Source organism: Lipotes vexillifer, unplaced genomic scaffold (genome assembly GCF_000442215.2).
Source record: "Lipotes vexillifer unplaced genomic scaffold, Lipotes_vexillifer_v1.1 scaffold217, whole genome shotgun sequence".
Classification (NCBI taxonomy): domain Eukaryota; kingdom Metazoa; phylum Chordata; class Mammalia; order Artiodactyla; family Lipotidae; genus Lipotes; species Lipotes vexillifer.
This window is the reverse complement of record NW_006788200.1, coordinates 1181440-1197447: the sequence shown is the minus strand read 5'-3', so window position 1 is coordinate 1197447 and position 16008 is coordinate 1181440. Positions and strand designations below refer to the sequence as shown.

The window sequence follows — 16008 nt, the reverse complement described above, 5'->3', positions numbered from 1 at the left end:
TCCCTACAATTCTCATCATCTCTTGTATTTTGAACCTGTTCCCATGATCGTTATTTCTCCAAATGGGGTGTCTCAAACACCACATTTCCTCTCCCTAAACTCAGTTGCCTGAAAAGCTCAAACACCCTTCTGGATTCCTCTTACCACCTGAGTGCAAGAGAGACAAATGTGTTCACTGTACCCATCACCGTACCCATCCCTCAGCCTCTAATCTTTTTTGTATGATCAGTTCACTGCATGCACAAAGAGACTCTCCTAGATGTTGCAGAGATAGCAAAGACTAAACTCCCTTTTCCCCAAAAGAACACCACCTTTCCAATCCTACTGTCAAGAGTATGACCACATATCTGCCAGTGACTTTCAAGTGTTGATTTCTTTGCCTGCTCCTCCGAAGTCATTCACTAAAATCATACGAGCAAGACTGCTGCATTAGTCAACAAGACAAGTAGCAATGGCAGTTAACTTCACATCATTACCACCTATCTGTCCAACCCCTATTAACAGTGCCACCTATGGCTCCCAAATAAAATCCAGATTATTCAAAAAATGCCAATGGTCTTTACTAGCAAAAGACTTTCCAAAGCATTTGTAACCATTTTCATTACAACTTGAAAGTAGAATGGTATAATATAAAATGACCTGATAACATAAAATACTGTATTTCAATCATTAAGGTATTATCTTGAAAACCTTACCTTTATACCTGTTAACCCAGTGGGCAACTGCACAATATCATATGCAAGTTTAGATTTTTCTGCCTCCACAAATGGATCAGAGAATGCTCGGCCATGGAATCTTTTAAATCCTTGGACTGTGTTCTTTGCATTGGAAATTACCTAAGAAAAAGTGTATCAGAGTCAAAGAGTAGAAAGACTAATAGCAATTATGAAAAAAAAAATTCAACAATCTCAGGATTAAATCAGAATCATTTTCCTTCTGAGTTAGTTTTCTTCAGCACTAAACCTTTCTGAACAATGCCTGCTAGCTTGTGAAGTGAGGAGTGAGGGACCTGTACAGGTCACATGCAGGGCTAGGACCAGAGCCCAGATTGCCTTACTTCCTCATGAAGACAGGTCATTACCCTTATAAAAGTATTCTCTGTTCTTAAACTTCTAACAAACATTTACATAAAATAATTTTTATCTTTTAAAAATTACCCGTAGTTTGTGATTCGAACTTTCCAGGGGCCAATCTGGCAGTATGTATCAATTCAGCTATTCTAGTGAAGAAAACTTACTATAAAGGAAAAAAAGATGACACTAAGCCCACAAAGATAATGCAAATAAACTGATAGAGCATTATTTATCATAGCAGAAAACTGCAAAGAGCCTAGAGGGTAAATGACAGAAGAATGGGTAAATAAATTATGGCATATCCATACAATGGTTAATATTATTTTAGAAGTCTGGAGACAAGTATCTATATGGTATGATGTCACTTTCTTGGGGTGGGGAGAAAAACATTTATATGCTTAGAAAGAACACAAAAGGTTACACATTAAGATATTAACAGTGATTTTTGGATAATGGTAGTATGCTAACTTCCAAATTCCTTACACTTTTACATCTATATTTTCTAATTTCTCTAGAATAAAGTATTATAATTTATGGGGAAAAATGCTGGCAAAGGACATTCAAAAAATTTAAGAATGAACTTCTGCTTAAGACTTATAGGCTCCTCTTCCCAATGCAGAAGTGCAACAAGTCCCAAGGAAAAACAGCAGAGCTCCTCTGCATCAGGAATGTCAAAAGGCACAAAAAGAAGTTCTTTTGTAAAACAATATGAGGGCTCCAAAGTCAGGCCCTGTTTCAGTAAGCTGCCAAGTAGAAACTCAGTATCACAATAACTATGTCAACCTAGAACTAGGCAGCCAGTTTAGTACAATAACTATTCTCAATAATGAAAGCAAGTTTAAAAACAGGAAGAATTCACTGGACTTTTAGAAGGAAAGACGTTTCAAAACAGCTCTGTACTTGCTATCTACTGTCTCCTAAAACATGTTGAACTTTCTGAAAATGAGATTATAAAACACCCAATTTAATTAAATTGGCCAAGCACCATTTTCTTGGGCTTATAAATCTTAGGCGCTGCCTGGTCCAGAAAAAGAGACAGTTATTCATTCTATACGTTGCTCCAGACTGAACTATTTAAACATCTAACATGCAACTCCTTAATTTTATAGCAACCTCAGACACTCAGGGAAATAGAACTCTTCAGGTTCTGCTGCTCTGGTTACAGAGGAACCAGCAAATATGTCAGGTTCCTGGTTTAAAAGTAAACTAATGATAAGTGTGCTTCTACAAGTATGTTTTCCTTCCTTGAGAACCTTGATCAACACTGACCTTAAATATTAGTAAGATGAAGACAGAACAAGACACTTTAACGAGCATTTAAAATACCCAGGAAAGGGCTTCCCTGGTGGCGCAGTGGTTGAGGGTCCACCTGCTAATGCAGGGGACGTGGGTTCGTGCCCCAGTCCAGGAGGATCCCGCATGCCGCGGAGCAGCTAGGCCCATGAGCCATGGCCGCTGAGCCTGCACGTCCGGAGCCTGTGCTCCGCAACAGAAGAGGCCACAGCAGTGAGAGGCCCACGTACGACAAAAAATAATAATAATAAAATAAATAAAATAAAATACCCAGGAACAAGCAAACATCCTAGCACTTTGCATTAAACAGATTATATATGTTCATGCTTTTTAAAATAAAAAAGCTATTTGCTTCTCACTCAAGTTCATAAGAAGGATCAGGTTCATCTCTCTCAATTGTACAACCAGGGGCTCCCAGTGTTGGGCACATAATGGGCACTGAAATACTTAATGAATGGGAAGGATGGACAAACCACAGAAAAAAGTCACTTTAGGGAAAAACAAAACTCTACCTGGCTTTTAGCTGCTGCTCCAATTGAACGATTCTTAGGACCAAAAGAAATGCAAGCCCTAGAAGACAAAACAAACATTTAAGCATCAAACCTTACTGTAATTATTACATCCAAAACCAAAGCAGGCAAGGACTTCCCTGGCGGTCCAGTGGTTAAGACTCCACGCTCCCACTGCAGTGGGGGGAAGGTTCGATCCCTGTTTAGGGAACTAAGATCCCACAAGCCTTGCAGCACAGCAAGAAAAATCTGCTTAGCCGAAAAGCCCTATTTTTGTTAACTGCACACAGTAAGTCTATGATTTTGACCTTTCTACTGAGTAAACTGTCCATGGAATGCGCTGTTTCTTAGAATAATGGGAGTTCATCACTTAGATGTTGAAGTACAAGTTTGGTATGACCATCTGTATGAAATACTGGAAAGAGGTGGACTAACCAGTCTCTACTATCCTCTAATTCTTCAAGTCTGGTGTTCAAAATTCCAATATAAAATAGTATACCCTCATATCAATACATCAATAAAATGTTCTTTGTGTTTAGAACAGCTCATAACTTCACCAATAGTCTATAAACCCTGAAAACAACTCTTGTCCTACTGTAAATATTGAATACATAAAAAGTTACTTTTCTAGAACTAGTTTCCAAGGACTCAATTTCTTTTCTTTTTTTTTTTAAAAAAGACTCAATTTCTGACAAGGAACTTCATTCCCCCTTCTGAACACATTCTTCCAAATCAATTCATACACTGCCTGCTGGTTTGATGTATATGCTGCCTATTTTAGAAAGCAAAATTGAATCCTGCTTAAAGGTATAAACACTTTAAAACACTGTGTTTAAGCTTAAAAAGTCAGTTATTTTGGAGTTGATGTTTTTGCTATCATGGCCTCCATGCTTCCCCCTGTTTTTCACTCTGGAACCTTGCATATATTTGTCACCTCCCTTTCCAGTAGCTGATTTCTCTCAAGCTAAAATAAGATCAAATTCACCCATGCCACCCCCAAAAAATCCAAAAGACAAAGCTCTTCCCAGAGTCCATTTCTCCCTCAGGTTAGTAAAGCCTTCTCTTCCTCCTACTTAATAATAATGACTGCATAAATTGCCTATATGCACCATCTCATTTAATCCTCATAAGCACCCTATCTTATTCCCACTTTATAGGAGAGGAAACTGAGTCCAAAAAGGTATTAATAAGTAAATTTGTCCAGAGTCATACAATCTGAAAGCAATGGGAGTCAGACTATAGATCGTTTCTCCATACTTTACACTTTAGCTAGCTTTGACCCTCTCTCTATCCCCGCTGGACCCCTAATTCTTCAAATTTAGTGGAACGAGTAAAAATAAGAGCTCTGCAGCCATACTGCCTTGGTCCAAATCTGACCACATTAGATGACCTACTAATTAAGTAGAACTGTTTTACTTAGATAAACTTACCAGCCCTGTACAAACTGGCAGAATGCTTAGCCTCTCTGTGCCTCAGTGGTCCTTTCCAAACAATGGTGCAAGAATCCCTGTGAGCCAATCTCCCAGAGCAGTTACAAGCAGCTATGCCGTGAATCAATATGACACAGCCTGGAATTTCATCAGATTTCCTATGAGCCCTAAGCTCTATGGGCCTACAACATGCTGGGGGGTAGCCCCTCTAGAGCACAGGTATCAAGCTCAGCCTTTCTGCAAATATACCACCTATCACTTAAAAAAAAAAAAAAAAAATTCCTGAGTACCACTTAAATGTCTCCCCTATTACAGCCCATACAGCCCTTTAGGAAATTGCCCACCGTAATCTTACCTACTCCATTTACCCTGTCCACTCCTTCTAGCCTATGCATGCAAACCTACATCTTTCTAAAAGCCACCAGATCTGAATTTCTAAGATGCATCCCACCAATACCTCAATCCCAACATAACTAAAAGCCAACATTATTTATCTTCCATTGTTTCCTGCAGCCCTGTTTTCAAGCCTTTATCTCCTCAAAACAATACTAGCTCTAAGAATGAAAAACTTAACATTCCCAACTTTATCGTACGTCCGTTGAAGGGTTAATTTCCTATTCTACCTTGATAACTCTGAATCTGTCTTGCTTCTAATTACCTTCCAAACAAAAACATTACCAGCAAATAGGGTCCAGATTCCTTAATGTAGAACCTAAGGCCTCTCACAATCCCAACCCCACCCCCATTTTCCAGGTGCAATCTCAAGCACACAGTGCCCCAACACAAGTCAAACAGTCTTCCAATCCTCCTGCTTTGCTCTACCACTTTTGCCACCTGAAATGCCCTGGTCCTTCTAAATCTCACTCATTCTCCAGAGATATCACATACTTGTGATGCCTTCCCAATCCCTCTCAAGTAAAAATTGTTACTACCTCTTAAAACTTATTAGACTTGGCTTAAAACTTACTGGACTTTGGGCAATGTGAATGTAGAACATTTCCATCATCACACAATGTTCTACTGTAAAGAGCTGCTCTAGGTAATATTCTCTTTGAAGTCAGTTAACATTTTTACTTACTCTTAAAATCTACATCTGCCTTAGAAGTAATAGATAGGAAATGGTTCGTATATCTTGAAAAGCTAAATAAAAGTTTGTCTCAGTTCAAATTATTCATCCTTTTATTTGTCTATATATGCACACACTACAAACAGTTCCCAACTTCTTACAAAGCAATCAAATGTCACTAATGGAACATCAATCTTTACCACATAATATAGCAATTACACCTCAAACAAGGCATAACTCTTGCAAAGTACGGGCAGAATTCACACTTTTCTTATCATATTATAGAAAATCATTAATATATTATTACATAATTCTTACATTCTAAAAAAAGTTCTATAACAAGCCAACTAGTACATTAAAGAAAGGAATCCTTAGCTTTTCCACTTTATGGTCAATTTGATTGAGTTGAACACATGTACAGTAAAAAGAGCTCAGGCTCTAGAATTAGACAGTATGGGTCTGTCTGAATCCCTTCTCTACCTTTCTAGCTGTGTGACCTGTTAATTAGCTGCTCTGAAATTCAATTTGCTCATCTCTAAAATGGGGAAAATTACCGCACCTACCTAATATGGTTGCTATAAGGATTAAATTTGTTGATCCACTTTTAAAGGACATTTATCAGAGACTGGCACATCATAAATAACCTTATATATTACTAAACCTCCAATGAAACCTTGGTCTGAGTTTCATACAAAAAAAATATACCGGGACTTCCCTGGTGGCACAGTGGTTGAGAGACCGCCTGCCGATGCAGGGGACGCGGGTTCCTGCCCCGGTCCAGGAAGATCCCACATGCCGCGGAGCAGCTGGGCCTGTGAGCCATGGCCACTGAGCCTGCGCACCCGAAGCCTGTACCCCGCAACGGGAGAGGCCGCAGCAGTGAGAGGACCACGTACCGCAACAACAACAAAATATATATATATATATATGTATGTATGTACATATATACTCTTGCAAACATATACATATATACATATATATATATGTACTCCCAACTAGGGAGTTCCCTGGTGGCCTAGTGGTTAGGATTCTGGGCTTTCACTGCCATAGCCTGGGTCTAATCCCTAGTTGGGGAACTGAGATCCCACAAGACACATGGCACAGACAAAAAAAAAAAAGCCAGAACAAACCAAAAATATACCAACTAGTTTGCTATGAAAATTGTGCTTCACCTTCTCAAACTATCCACTAAAACCCACTCAGCCATCTTTAAAATCATGAGGAATAAAAAGTCCTACCATTTCCTTTTCAAAAGGACAACTGAGGACTTCCCTGGTGGCGCAGTGGTTGAGAGTCCGCCTGCCGATGCACGGGACACGGGTTCATGCGCCGGTCCGGGAAGATCCCACATGCCGCGGAGCGGCTGGGCCCCTGAGCCATAGCCGCACCTACCTAATATGGTTGCTATAAGGATTAAATTTGTTGATCCACTTTTAAAGGACATTTATCAGAGACTGGCACATCATAAATAACCTTATATATTACTAAACCTCCAATGAAACCTTGGTCTGAGTTTCATACAAAAAAAATATACCGGGACTTCCCTGGTGGCACAGTGGTTGAGAGACCGCCTGCCGATGCAGGGGACGCGGGTTCCTGCCCCGGTCCAGGAAGATCCCACATGCCGCGGAGCAGCTGGGCCTGGGAGCCAGGGCCACTGAGCCTGGCATCCCGAAGCCTGTACCCCGCAACGGGAGAGGCCGCAGCAGTGAGAGGACCACGTACCGCAACAACAACAAAATATATATATATATATATGTATGTATGTACATATATACTCTTGCAAACATATACATATATACATATATATATATGTACTCCCAACTAGGGAGTTCCCTGGTGGCCTAGTGGTTAGGATTCTGGGCTTTCACTGCCATAGCCTGGGTCTAATCCCTAGTTGGGGAACTGAGATCCCACAAGACACATGGCACAGACAAAAAAAAAAAAGCCAGAACAAACCAAAAATATACCAACTAGTTTGCTATGAAAATTGTGCTTCACCTTCTCAAACTATCCACTAAAACCCACTCAGCCATCTTTAAAATCATGAGGAATAAAAAGTCCTACCATTTCCTTTTCAAAAGGACAACTGAGGACTTCCCTGGTGGCGCAGTGGTTGAGAGTCCGCCTGCCGATGCACGGGACACGGGTTCATGCGCCGGTCCGGGAAGATCCCACATGCCGCGGAGCGGCTGGGCCCGTGAGCCATAGCCACTGAGCCTGCGCGTCCGGAGCCTGTGCTCCACAACGGGAGAGGCCACAACAGTGAGAGGCCCGCGGACCGCAAAAAAAAAAAAAAAAAAAAAAAAAAAAAAAAAAGAAAAAGAAAAAAAAGGACAACTGAATGAGGGTAGATATGTTAAACAGCACAAATTGAAGGGGTTTTTAAAGTAAAAGCTTACATAAAGAAATCTAATATTTAAATGTGAAAAAGGCCCAGAAAGATTACGTCAAATTTTAGGGCCAAAGCTAGAACCTATTCAGTGCTTTCCAGTGCAAGCTCATCGTAGAAAATTAGAAAAGTATAAAAAAGAACATAGGGATTATCAGTAACTCCACAACCAACACCCTCCTACCAGAGATGGCCATTACTATTTAGGTAAATACTGCTATGCAATCCTAATAAATTAAGTAATTGTTTTAAAAAGAGAAGCTAAATACCCCCATTAAGTTTGTTTCTCCTCAACAAACACTCTAAAAAATCTTCAGTGGCTGAATGATTCTGTCAGGATTTGGAGTGGGAACAAGATATTTAAAGGAAATATGTATTGATACTATTTCCCACTCACCAGGAAATTCCAAAATTTCACATAGCCTGCATGCAATCCCTATCTATGCTAGGAAGCCTCTCTTTCATCCAAGCAGGTCAAGCTCCCTTGTCCCACGGCTTTCATTTTTGAGCCTTCATATGCCAGGCAGTGTGCTAAGCATTCTACACTTGATTCTCCCAAATACTCTGAGACAAGAACTATTACTGACCCAATTTTGCAAATGAAGAACTGAATAAAGGCAAGTTAATGTGCCCAGAAACATAACTAGTACTAGAGTTCAGGATTCAAAATCAGGACTACCAAACTCCAAGTCCCACACATACATACTTTTTTTTTAACCTTTTTTTTGGCTGCATCCTCCTTGCAGTGCACAGGCTTCTCTCTAGTTGCAGCATGCAGGCTCCAGAGCACGTGGGTTCTGTAGTTTGCAGCACACAGGCTCTGTCATTGAGGCGCCCAAGCTCAGTAGTTGTGGCGTGTGGGCTTAGTTGTCCCACTGCACGTGGGATCTTAGTTCCATGACCAGGGATCGAACCCGCAACCCCTGCACTGGAAGGCAGACTCTACCACTGGACCACCAGGGGAAGTCCCCATACATACTTTTGTACTGCCTACCAAACCCTCTAGATTTATTCCTACTTCTATACCTTCACCAGACTGTCCCAATCCTTTCTTCATGTATTCTAATCCTGTTTGCTCAAGTCTCACTCCTGCCTTTCCTTATCACTCCATCCCCCACAGATGTGACTTGTCCTCTGAACTTGTACAATTAAGGTCTATATTTAATAACCTTGCCCATAACTGTACTCTCTATTCTTATTCTATTTACTGTTGCTTTACGTCATTCATATTTCCAACTAGAATGATTACATCTCCACAGCAGGACTCTATCTTACACTTCCTCTATACTTTACACAAGGCCAAGTTAATGCTGCTAAAAACGGCAGTACTCAAGACACTTGCTACTTGACTGATATTACCTTTCCTCCATTCCAAATTACAGGCTGACATTACACAAAGTTAATTTAAATCAAGTTCAAGACTTTTCTGTTCTAATCTTTAAGTCCTAGAAATAATCATCTTTTTAAACCAGAGAATAGCCGTTGTTCTCTTTCCTGGGTAAAAGATACCACTGACCAAACATTTATGCATATTCTGATAGGATGTTATGAACAGCTGCAACCAGCACAGATCCTTAAAAGGTACAGTTTCATGTTTATAAGTGTGTGTAGGACCACTCTCAGGATATTCAGACAGCTGTTACTCTAATTCAATTTCTTAAACAATATAAGAAAATGAGCTTTTCAGAGAACCTACAATAGTATTTAGATTATCAAATAAGAGAAGCAGGCAAAACTGGCATGGAAATGGTTATTAGGTTAATCAGACTACCCCATGGTCACTGCCTTAGCCCAGAACTAGAAAATACCCAAAACAGTTGATATCGAACAGATCAAACAACTCATACTAGCAAGATATGCAGTTCCTTAAGAACCACAAAGTCCTGAGTCAATAAGATTTACACATTAAAAGCTACATATTTGATAAACCCTAAAGGCAAACTTCCATAGATTTCATTTTACTGTCCCAATATATGGTCCATTAATAAACAGAATTAATAAAATATACAAAAAGGTAATAATAGCAATATGAGCAAATAATTGCGCAGTATTTACTATGTAACAGGCATTATGCTAAATATTTTATATGTTAACTCATAATCCTCACTAACCCCAGTGAAACAGAGAAATCACTTACGTTCCCGGTGTAAATTAATCCCTTAAATTTTTGTAAAGTATTCTGGCAATAGGTACTGAAATTTTAAGCATATATATCCTTTCACCAATTTCACATCTTGAAATCTATCCAACAAAAATAAAAGTATTAATATGTAAACATAAATATAAAAGAATTGTTGAAGACTATTTCTAATTGCAAAAATTTAGAAACAACCTGAACATCTGAGGAAAGCATGTTAAAGCCATAATATGGATTATATTATGTACTTAAGGAGGTAAATTCATATTTACTGACTCAAAGATGTCTAAAATATAAGTGAAAGAAAATAATTACAAAATATAGTATGATCCTATTTGTTTATATGGGCACACATGTCCCTACATATATTTGTAGAAGTCTAGAAAAAGTTATGCAAGGATAGACAGCAAACAGCAAATAATTAGAGAGGAAACAATTTTACTTAGCACTTTATTTTTGTTGTTGTTAAAGCAAACAAGTATTTTATTAAGTCAGAAAAAGTTTTAATTTAGGAAACCCAATTTAGAACCTGATGACATAAAGTTCCTATAGATTACACCTACCAATTCTATATACAAAGTTGTATTTTAGTTCTTAAATGAGTCTAAGAAACTACTTTGTTAACCTCAATTAGACATGAGAAGTGTTAGCAATCTGAAGCTTTAGTTAACCAATCCACTTTCCTATTCACTGAACCCAAAAGATCCAGTCATCCTAACGCTCTACTTAGATCTACAACGTGTAAAGATATTCACTCCATAGAGGAACACTTTTCTTGCACAAATAAGGTATCAGATATTAATCTTCCAGTTAGCCAGAACCCACCTTACTTTCAGCTTTTGCTCTCAAGAGCAGTTATTAACAGACAATTTCATCTCTTCAAATTCCTAATATACTGTTTTACGAGGAACTAAGTCCATGAAAATGATAACATAAACTATTCATACACAGAATTATCTTCTTAGGTAACTGATCTCTACCCTATAAATTTTGTACAGTACGGCCCAACTAACTCCTGTAATGTGTGGCAGTCCGTTAACATTTTTATTCCAAAGAAGCTTTAAGATTGTACTCTTTCTACTGTAATAATCCAACTAAATATAAAAATAGGCTTTCCATCTTATTCCAAAGCCTATGGTCATGAAATATCAACACGACACTCATAATTTAAAACTCCAAAGTTTATCTCTAAGCCGCCCAAACTTTTCTCCCATGCTTCCACACTGGTGGAGAGCAACATAAACTCCCACGTGGACTAAATGATTGCAATATCCTCCTAAGCATCATCCGGCTTCTTCTCTTGCACCTTCTCAGATAAATCCGTTCTCCACAAAAAAGCCAATCACATCTTTAAAATATCAATTGGATCACCTCCCACAGCACCTAAATAAAAATCTTTAACATGATTTACAAAGCCCTGCCATAATCTAACCTGTCTTGCCTAACTTCTCTGCAGATTCAATTCACAGCATTTTTTCAAGTGGCTATAATCCTCTCAAGTCTGTCAAGTGTGCCTCAGTTCTTCCTCACTTGCTATTCCTTCTGCCCGGAACAACTCTTCCTCGCTCCCACCAAGAACCTCCATGGTAAAACCCTACTCATCCTCTGCGTTTCACCTTAAATGACACTTCTTTAAGAAGCACCTTCCATCACCACCCCATATCCAATTTAAATTAGGTCCCCGTCATTGTTTTCCGTACTTTCCCTCTGGACCTTTACCACAGTCAGTAATTACATATTTGTTTAGCATCTGGTTTTCTCCACTAGCCATGTCCATGATGGCAGGATCTTACTTGTTTATCAGAGTACCTTCAGTGCTTAGCACAACAGCTGGCATGTTAGAAGCACTCATTATCTGCTGAAATGAAAGGAAGCCTATATTTGGTGGGAAAGCAAGGGTCTCTTCTAGATAAGACTCAACTGGCTCCTCAAAAATGGAATTCAAATCCTGTTGCACCCACAATTTTAAATGAGTTACTTTCACTATACCCAGCCCTCCAGAACCTGCATCTCATTCCACTCTCACACTAAAACAAACCTATGTCACATTCCCTGTGTACCTCTGAGATATAAATCCATTCCTCCATAATCACTACTTTAAAGAAAAAAAAAAAAAAAAATCAACCGTTCTGCCCCCCATATTCTACTTAGCCAAAGACTCCAACACAGAAATCTAAGCTAATCGAGATCATAGTTCAAAAACTACTTGAGGGCTTCCCTGGTGGCACAGTGGTTGAGAGTCTGCCTGCCGATGCAGGGGACGCGGGTTCACGCCCCGGTCTGGGAAGATCCCACATGCCGCGGAGCGGCTGGGGCCCTGAGCCATGGCCGCTGAGCCTGCGCGACCGGAGCCTGTACTCCGCAGCGGGAGGGGCCGCATCAGTGAGAGGCCCGTGTACCGCAAAAAAAAAAAAAAAAAAAAAAAAAAAAAAAACTGCTTGAATGTATGGCATCCCTCTAAGTTCCTGGAAATATAGGAACATGTAAGGAAAATTACTTTTAAGTATTTAAACAGATATTCTTATCACAATTACATGGTGTATCTGGTCACCCATCAAATAGTCTTTGGGACAAATTTAACTGTGATCTGGGCAGATTAAATTCTTTTCTGAAACAACTCTTTCAGTTCCAAATAATGAGATTCATGGTAAAACTGTTGCAGTTACTATTTATCTAAAGGAGAAAAGGGGTCATAAGAGTCTAAAAGGACAGGAACACTTCATTCCAATATTTGGAATTCTCTTACCTTTGGAGCTAAAGTATGTTTAATTCTAGCTGGGATAAGACCAAAAAGTTACATGCCTAACTCAGTGCTCTAGCCCTCTTAATTTCTTGAGGAAAACTATCTCTACAGATGAAGCAAACTAGGATCCAGAGAGGAAAATAACAAATAGGAAATTAACGCTTAAATACTTAAAAACTTCATTGTACAATACACTTCCCTGGAAATACAAATTAGACCCACTGTTAAAAACTATGAAGATGGGAGGGTTGGGGATTGGGCTGTGACTGCTAATGAGTACAGAGTTTCTCTTGTGGAATGATGAAAATGCTTTAAAATTGTGTTGATGGTTGCACAATTTTGTGTCTACACTAAAAACAAACTGTACACTTTCAAAGGGTTAACTGTATGGTATGTGAATTATATCTCATTAGTTAAAAACTATAATAAAATTGAGAAAGGAACATCAAACTGTGGTTTTGGATCTGGGATGGGTTTTGGGGGAAGCACATGGGTTACGTCTAAAATAAGGGATAGAAATTTGATAAGTTTAAGGGAAATGTTGTCAGCCTTCTGGGTAGCAAAGATCAGTCTGGTATAGGGAGCAATCGAGTTGGCCAGAAATTGCTGAAGTGTAACAAAAAGCAGGGTGAAAAGCGAGCCTTAAAACAGAGGCCCTTAATGAGACACAATGAGAACCTAGCAAATAACAGAAACTTCTTAAAAAGATTCTGTCCAAGAGGAAGACAATGGATTGAAAGGTGTCTCTACGTACAAAAGACTCTTACCCTAACCAAGGAAAGACCTGGGTGAGTCATGATTTCTTAGCGCTGTGTCTATACTGGCTCCATAACTTACCATAGGTTCTAAAAGTCAAAGTGAGCCCCTGAGTCATTCATTAACAATTGCAGCCAACACCCTGGTTGGAATGTATTACAGTGAAAGGGGAACACTGTTAGGGATAGGTGCGCAAAGAATGACAGCAGAGAATGACCCAACATTCAGTTCAATATACTGAAGCGACGTGAAAAACCAAAGCGAATGCAAAAAGTATCCAAAAGGTATCGATTTTATTAAATCCTTTTCTGATATCTTTCCGTGCCAACCGTATCTGGAGATCTCTGATGCTACGACTCCCTCTCTTCCGGGCGCCACCCCACCCCCCACTCACGTGGGACTCCGGCCTCTGCACTGTCTGACCGCCAGCCGGCAGACGCCAGACCTGTTCAATTAAACTTTTATTAAGCTCCTGCTGGGTGCAAAGCTCCCAACTCTGTGCTGGGCTTTAGAGAAGTCAATACGCCCTGGGCCTATTATGTGCCCTCTAAAAGAGAATCTCGGTGCATCCCACATCCCGGGCCTGCCTTCCCTCCAGCTCCTACCCACAACCTCCGCTGGTCCAAGTACCCACTCGGAGCCCTCGCTCGGCCGGCGGGCCACAGAAAAAACGCCTCGCCCCTGGCGCAGACCCACACGGGAGGTCGCGGCCCCTAGTGACCTAAAACGCAGTGGGGGGTCCACTACCCACCAGAGCCCCGGCTCGGAACGGAGGTGACTACCCGGCCCGCGTTCCCCAAACTGCGAGGGTCACAGACCGGAGCAAGCGCTACCTCCCCACCCCCCAACCCCCAGTGCTCGCGGCTACCCTGGCCCACACTCACGGCGTGCAGCGGTCGCTGTATTCATTAGCGATCGTTTCGATGCCGCCGGCGCGGGCTACAGCGACGTAGCAGCTCTGGAACCCCAGATCTATGCCCACCACCGACATGGCGCCGGCTACAGCTCAGGCTCGAGCCCGGGTCCGGCCGGCAAGACAAGACACGGACCCCGGCGGGGCTGGCGCGCGTAAAGCGGGCCGCGTGGGCCAGGGAACTGGGGCTAGTGGAAGACGTGCGGAGGGCCACGCAAGCGCCTAGGTTCTTGGAAGGAGGGCCGCAGCGCAGGACACTACTCAGGCCGGCTCCGGCTCAGCGGCCGCAGCCTGGGCGCCGGTAGCGGGGGCGGAGAAGATCTCGAAAGGTCTCGTCGCTACGAGAGTAAAGAAGCAGCGCGAGAACTGAGAGGGAATGTTCTCGCGAGACTCCGGCTCAGCCCCTTTTCTTCCTGAGGCCCCCGCCCCCCCAGTTACGTACGAGTGTACGTCCCTCCCAGGCCCAAGAGCCTGGGAAGGGGCAGGGCCGGCGAAAGACAGATGGGAGGCGGAGTTGGCCATTGAGAATGTACACTAAGTGCGGCGGCAAAGAGCAGTGGAGCACCTCCCCTTCCAGAAAAAAGTAGGACAGCCGGTTTGAGGCAAAATACTGAGGAAGCGCTTTTGTCCTACTTCCGCTTTTTTCTTTATCTCAAAGGAAGTTCTGGTTGTGTCACTTCCTACGCCACACCTTGTGTTGGGAAATGGGAGCACAAACTAATCTTAAAAGTCCAGAGGCGTCTCTCATCTGCTCTCCTTGGGGTAGGTTGGTGGATAGAGAAGGCCGCCGTTGGAACGCGGCCTTCGGCAGTCTTAGGTAAAACGCTGTCAAAGTCAAAGACAGCGCCCTCTGCGGCGGAGGGGAGGACTCCACCCTCAAGTCCACCGCCTTGATTTTTTCGTTCAGCCTCGTCGCACCGTTTTCTAAACCACTCCTGTCCTTAGGTCAGACTGAGGAGCCTACGGCACTTAAGCCTTTCAATCCCCAACCCATTCTAAGCACACGTCTTGAGCTGGATGCAAGAGACACTGAGGGAGATGACATGCTCCTAGGTACGTTCAGACCAGCCGGTAAGTGGCAGGATGAAATGAAGCTAGCGAATCATCAGGATCCCTCACTTGCATGGGCACCTGGGAGAGCAAGGAGTTGCTGAGAGTTACGGTGGCTTCCAGTTGTGGAGGGGAAGCCAGCTGTCAATCGGGAAGCAACTCTTTGTAATGAGCATTTCTGATAAATCGCTTAAAGATATCTCAGAAGACGGGGAATCTGAATTTCCATGTCTCTAGTAATTTCATGTGATGTCTTATTCTAAGTATTTACTTTGTAAATACTTAAGCATTGTATAAGCTTCAACCCCACAAAACCTGAATCCAGTACAAGAGTAGCTAGACAGGTAAATGGGGTCCCAGTACCTGGTGGCAAGTTTGGTCCACGCATAATGGGGGAGCGGAGGGGAAAGGGCAGAGAAAATTTTTTGTTTAAATTTTTCTAGTCTTCCCATAAAATATGAATTTTATTTCACACCTGTTGCCTAAGAAGGCAGCAATGCCCAAAGCCCATGTTGGGTGCCTTTAAACTTGCTAATCACCACACGGTTCTCACATTTTGGCTAAATCAAACCTGTTTTTCTCTTCAAAAACAAGCACTGAGTGCTCCCTGAGGCTGTAATAGGAGGTATGGAGGCAGGAAGAAAAA

The 16008-nt window shown here is 41.6% G+C and overlaps 1 protein-coding gene across 2 annotated transcripts in view; it reads right to left on the bottom strand.

Annotated features, from left to right (window-relative positions):
- HSPA4 (heat shock protein family A (Hsp70) member 4) overlaps nt 1-14677 on the bottom strand; it is a 42184-nt gene extending 27507 nt beyond the window's left edge. The window contains exons 1-3 of one of the 2 annotated variants that reach the window (XM_007461351.1): nt 14284-14677; nt 2879-2936; nt 696-836 (exon numbers count right to left, since the gene is read on the bottom strand). In XM_007461351.1, the coding sequence (XP_007461413.1) occupies nt 696-836; nt 2879-2936; nt 14284-14390 (306 nt within the window). In that variant the 5' untranslated portion in view covers nt 14391-14677. The remainder of the gene's footprint in view (nt 1-695; nt 837-2878; nt 2937-14283) is intronic. The other variant, XM_007461352.1, reaches the window with a different exon arrangement.
- Between the last annotated feature and the right edge of the window lie 1331 nt (nt 14678-16008).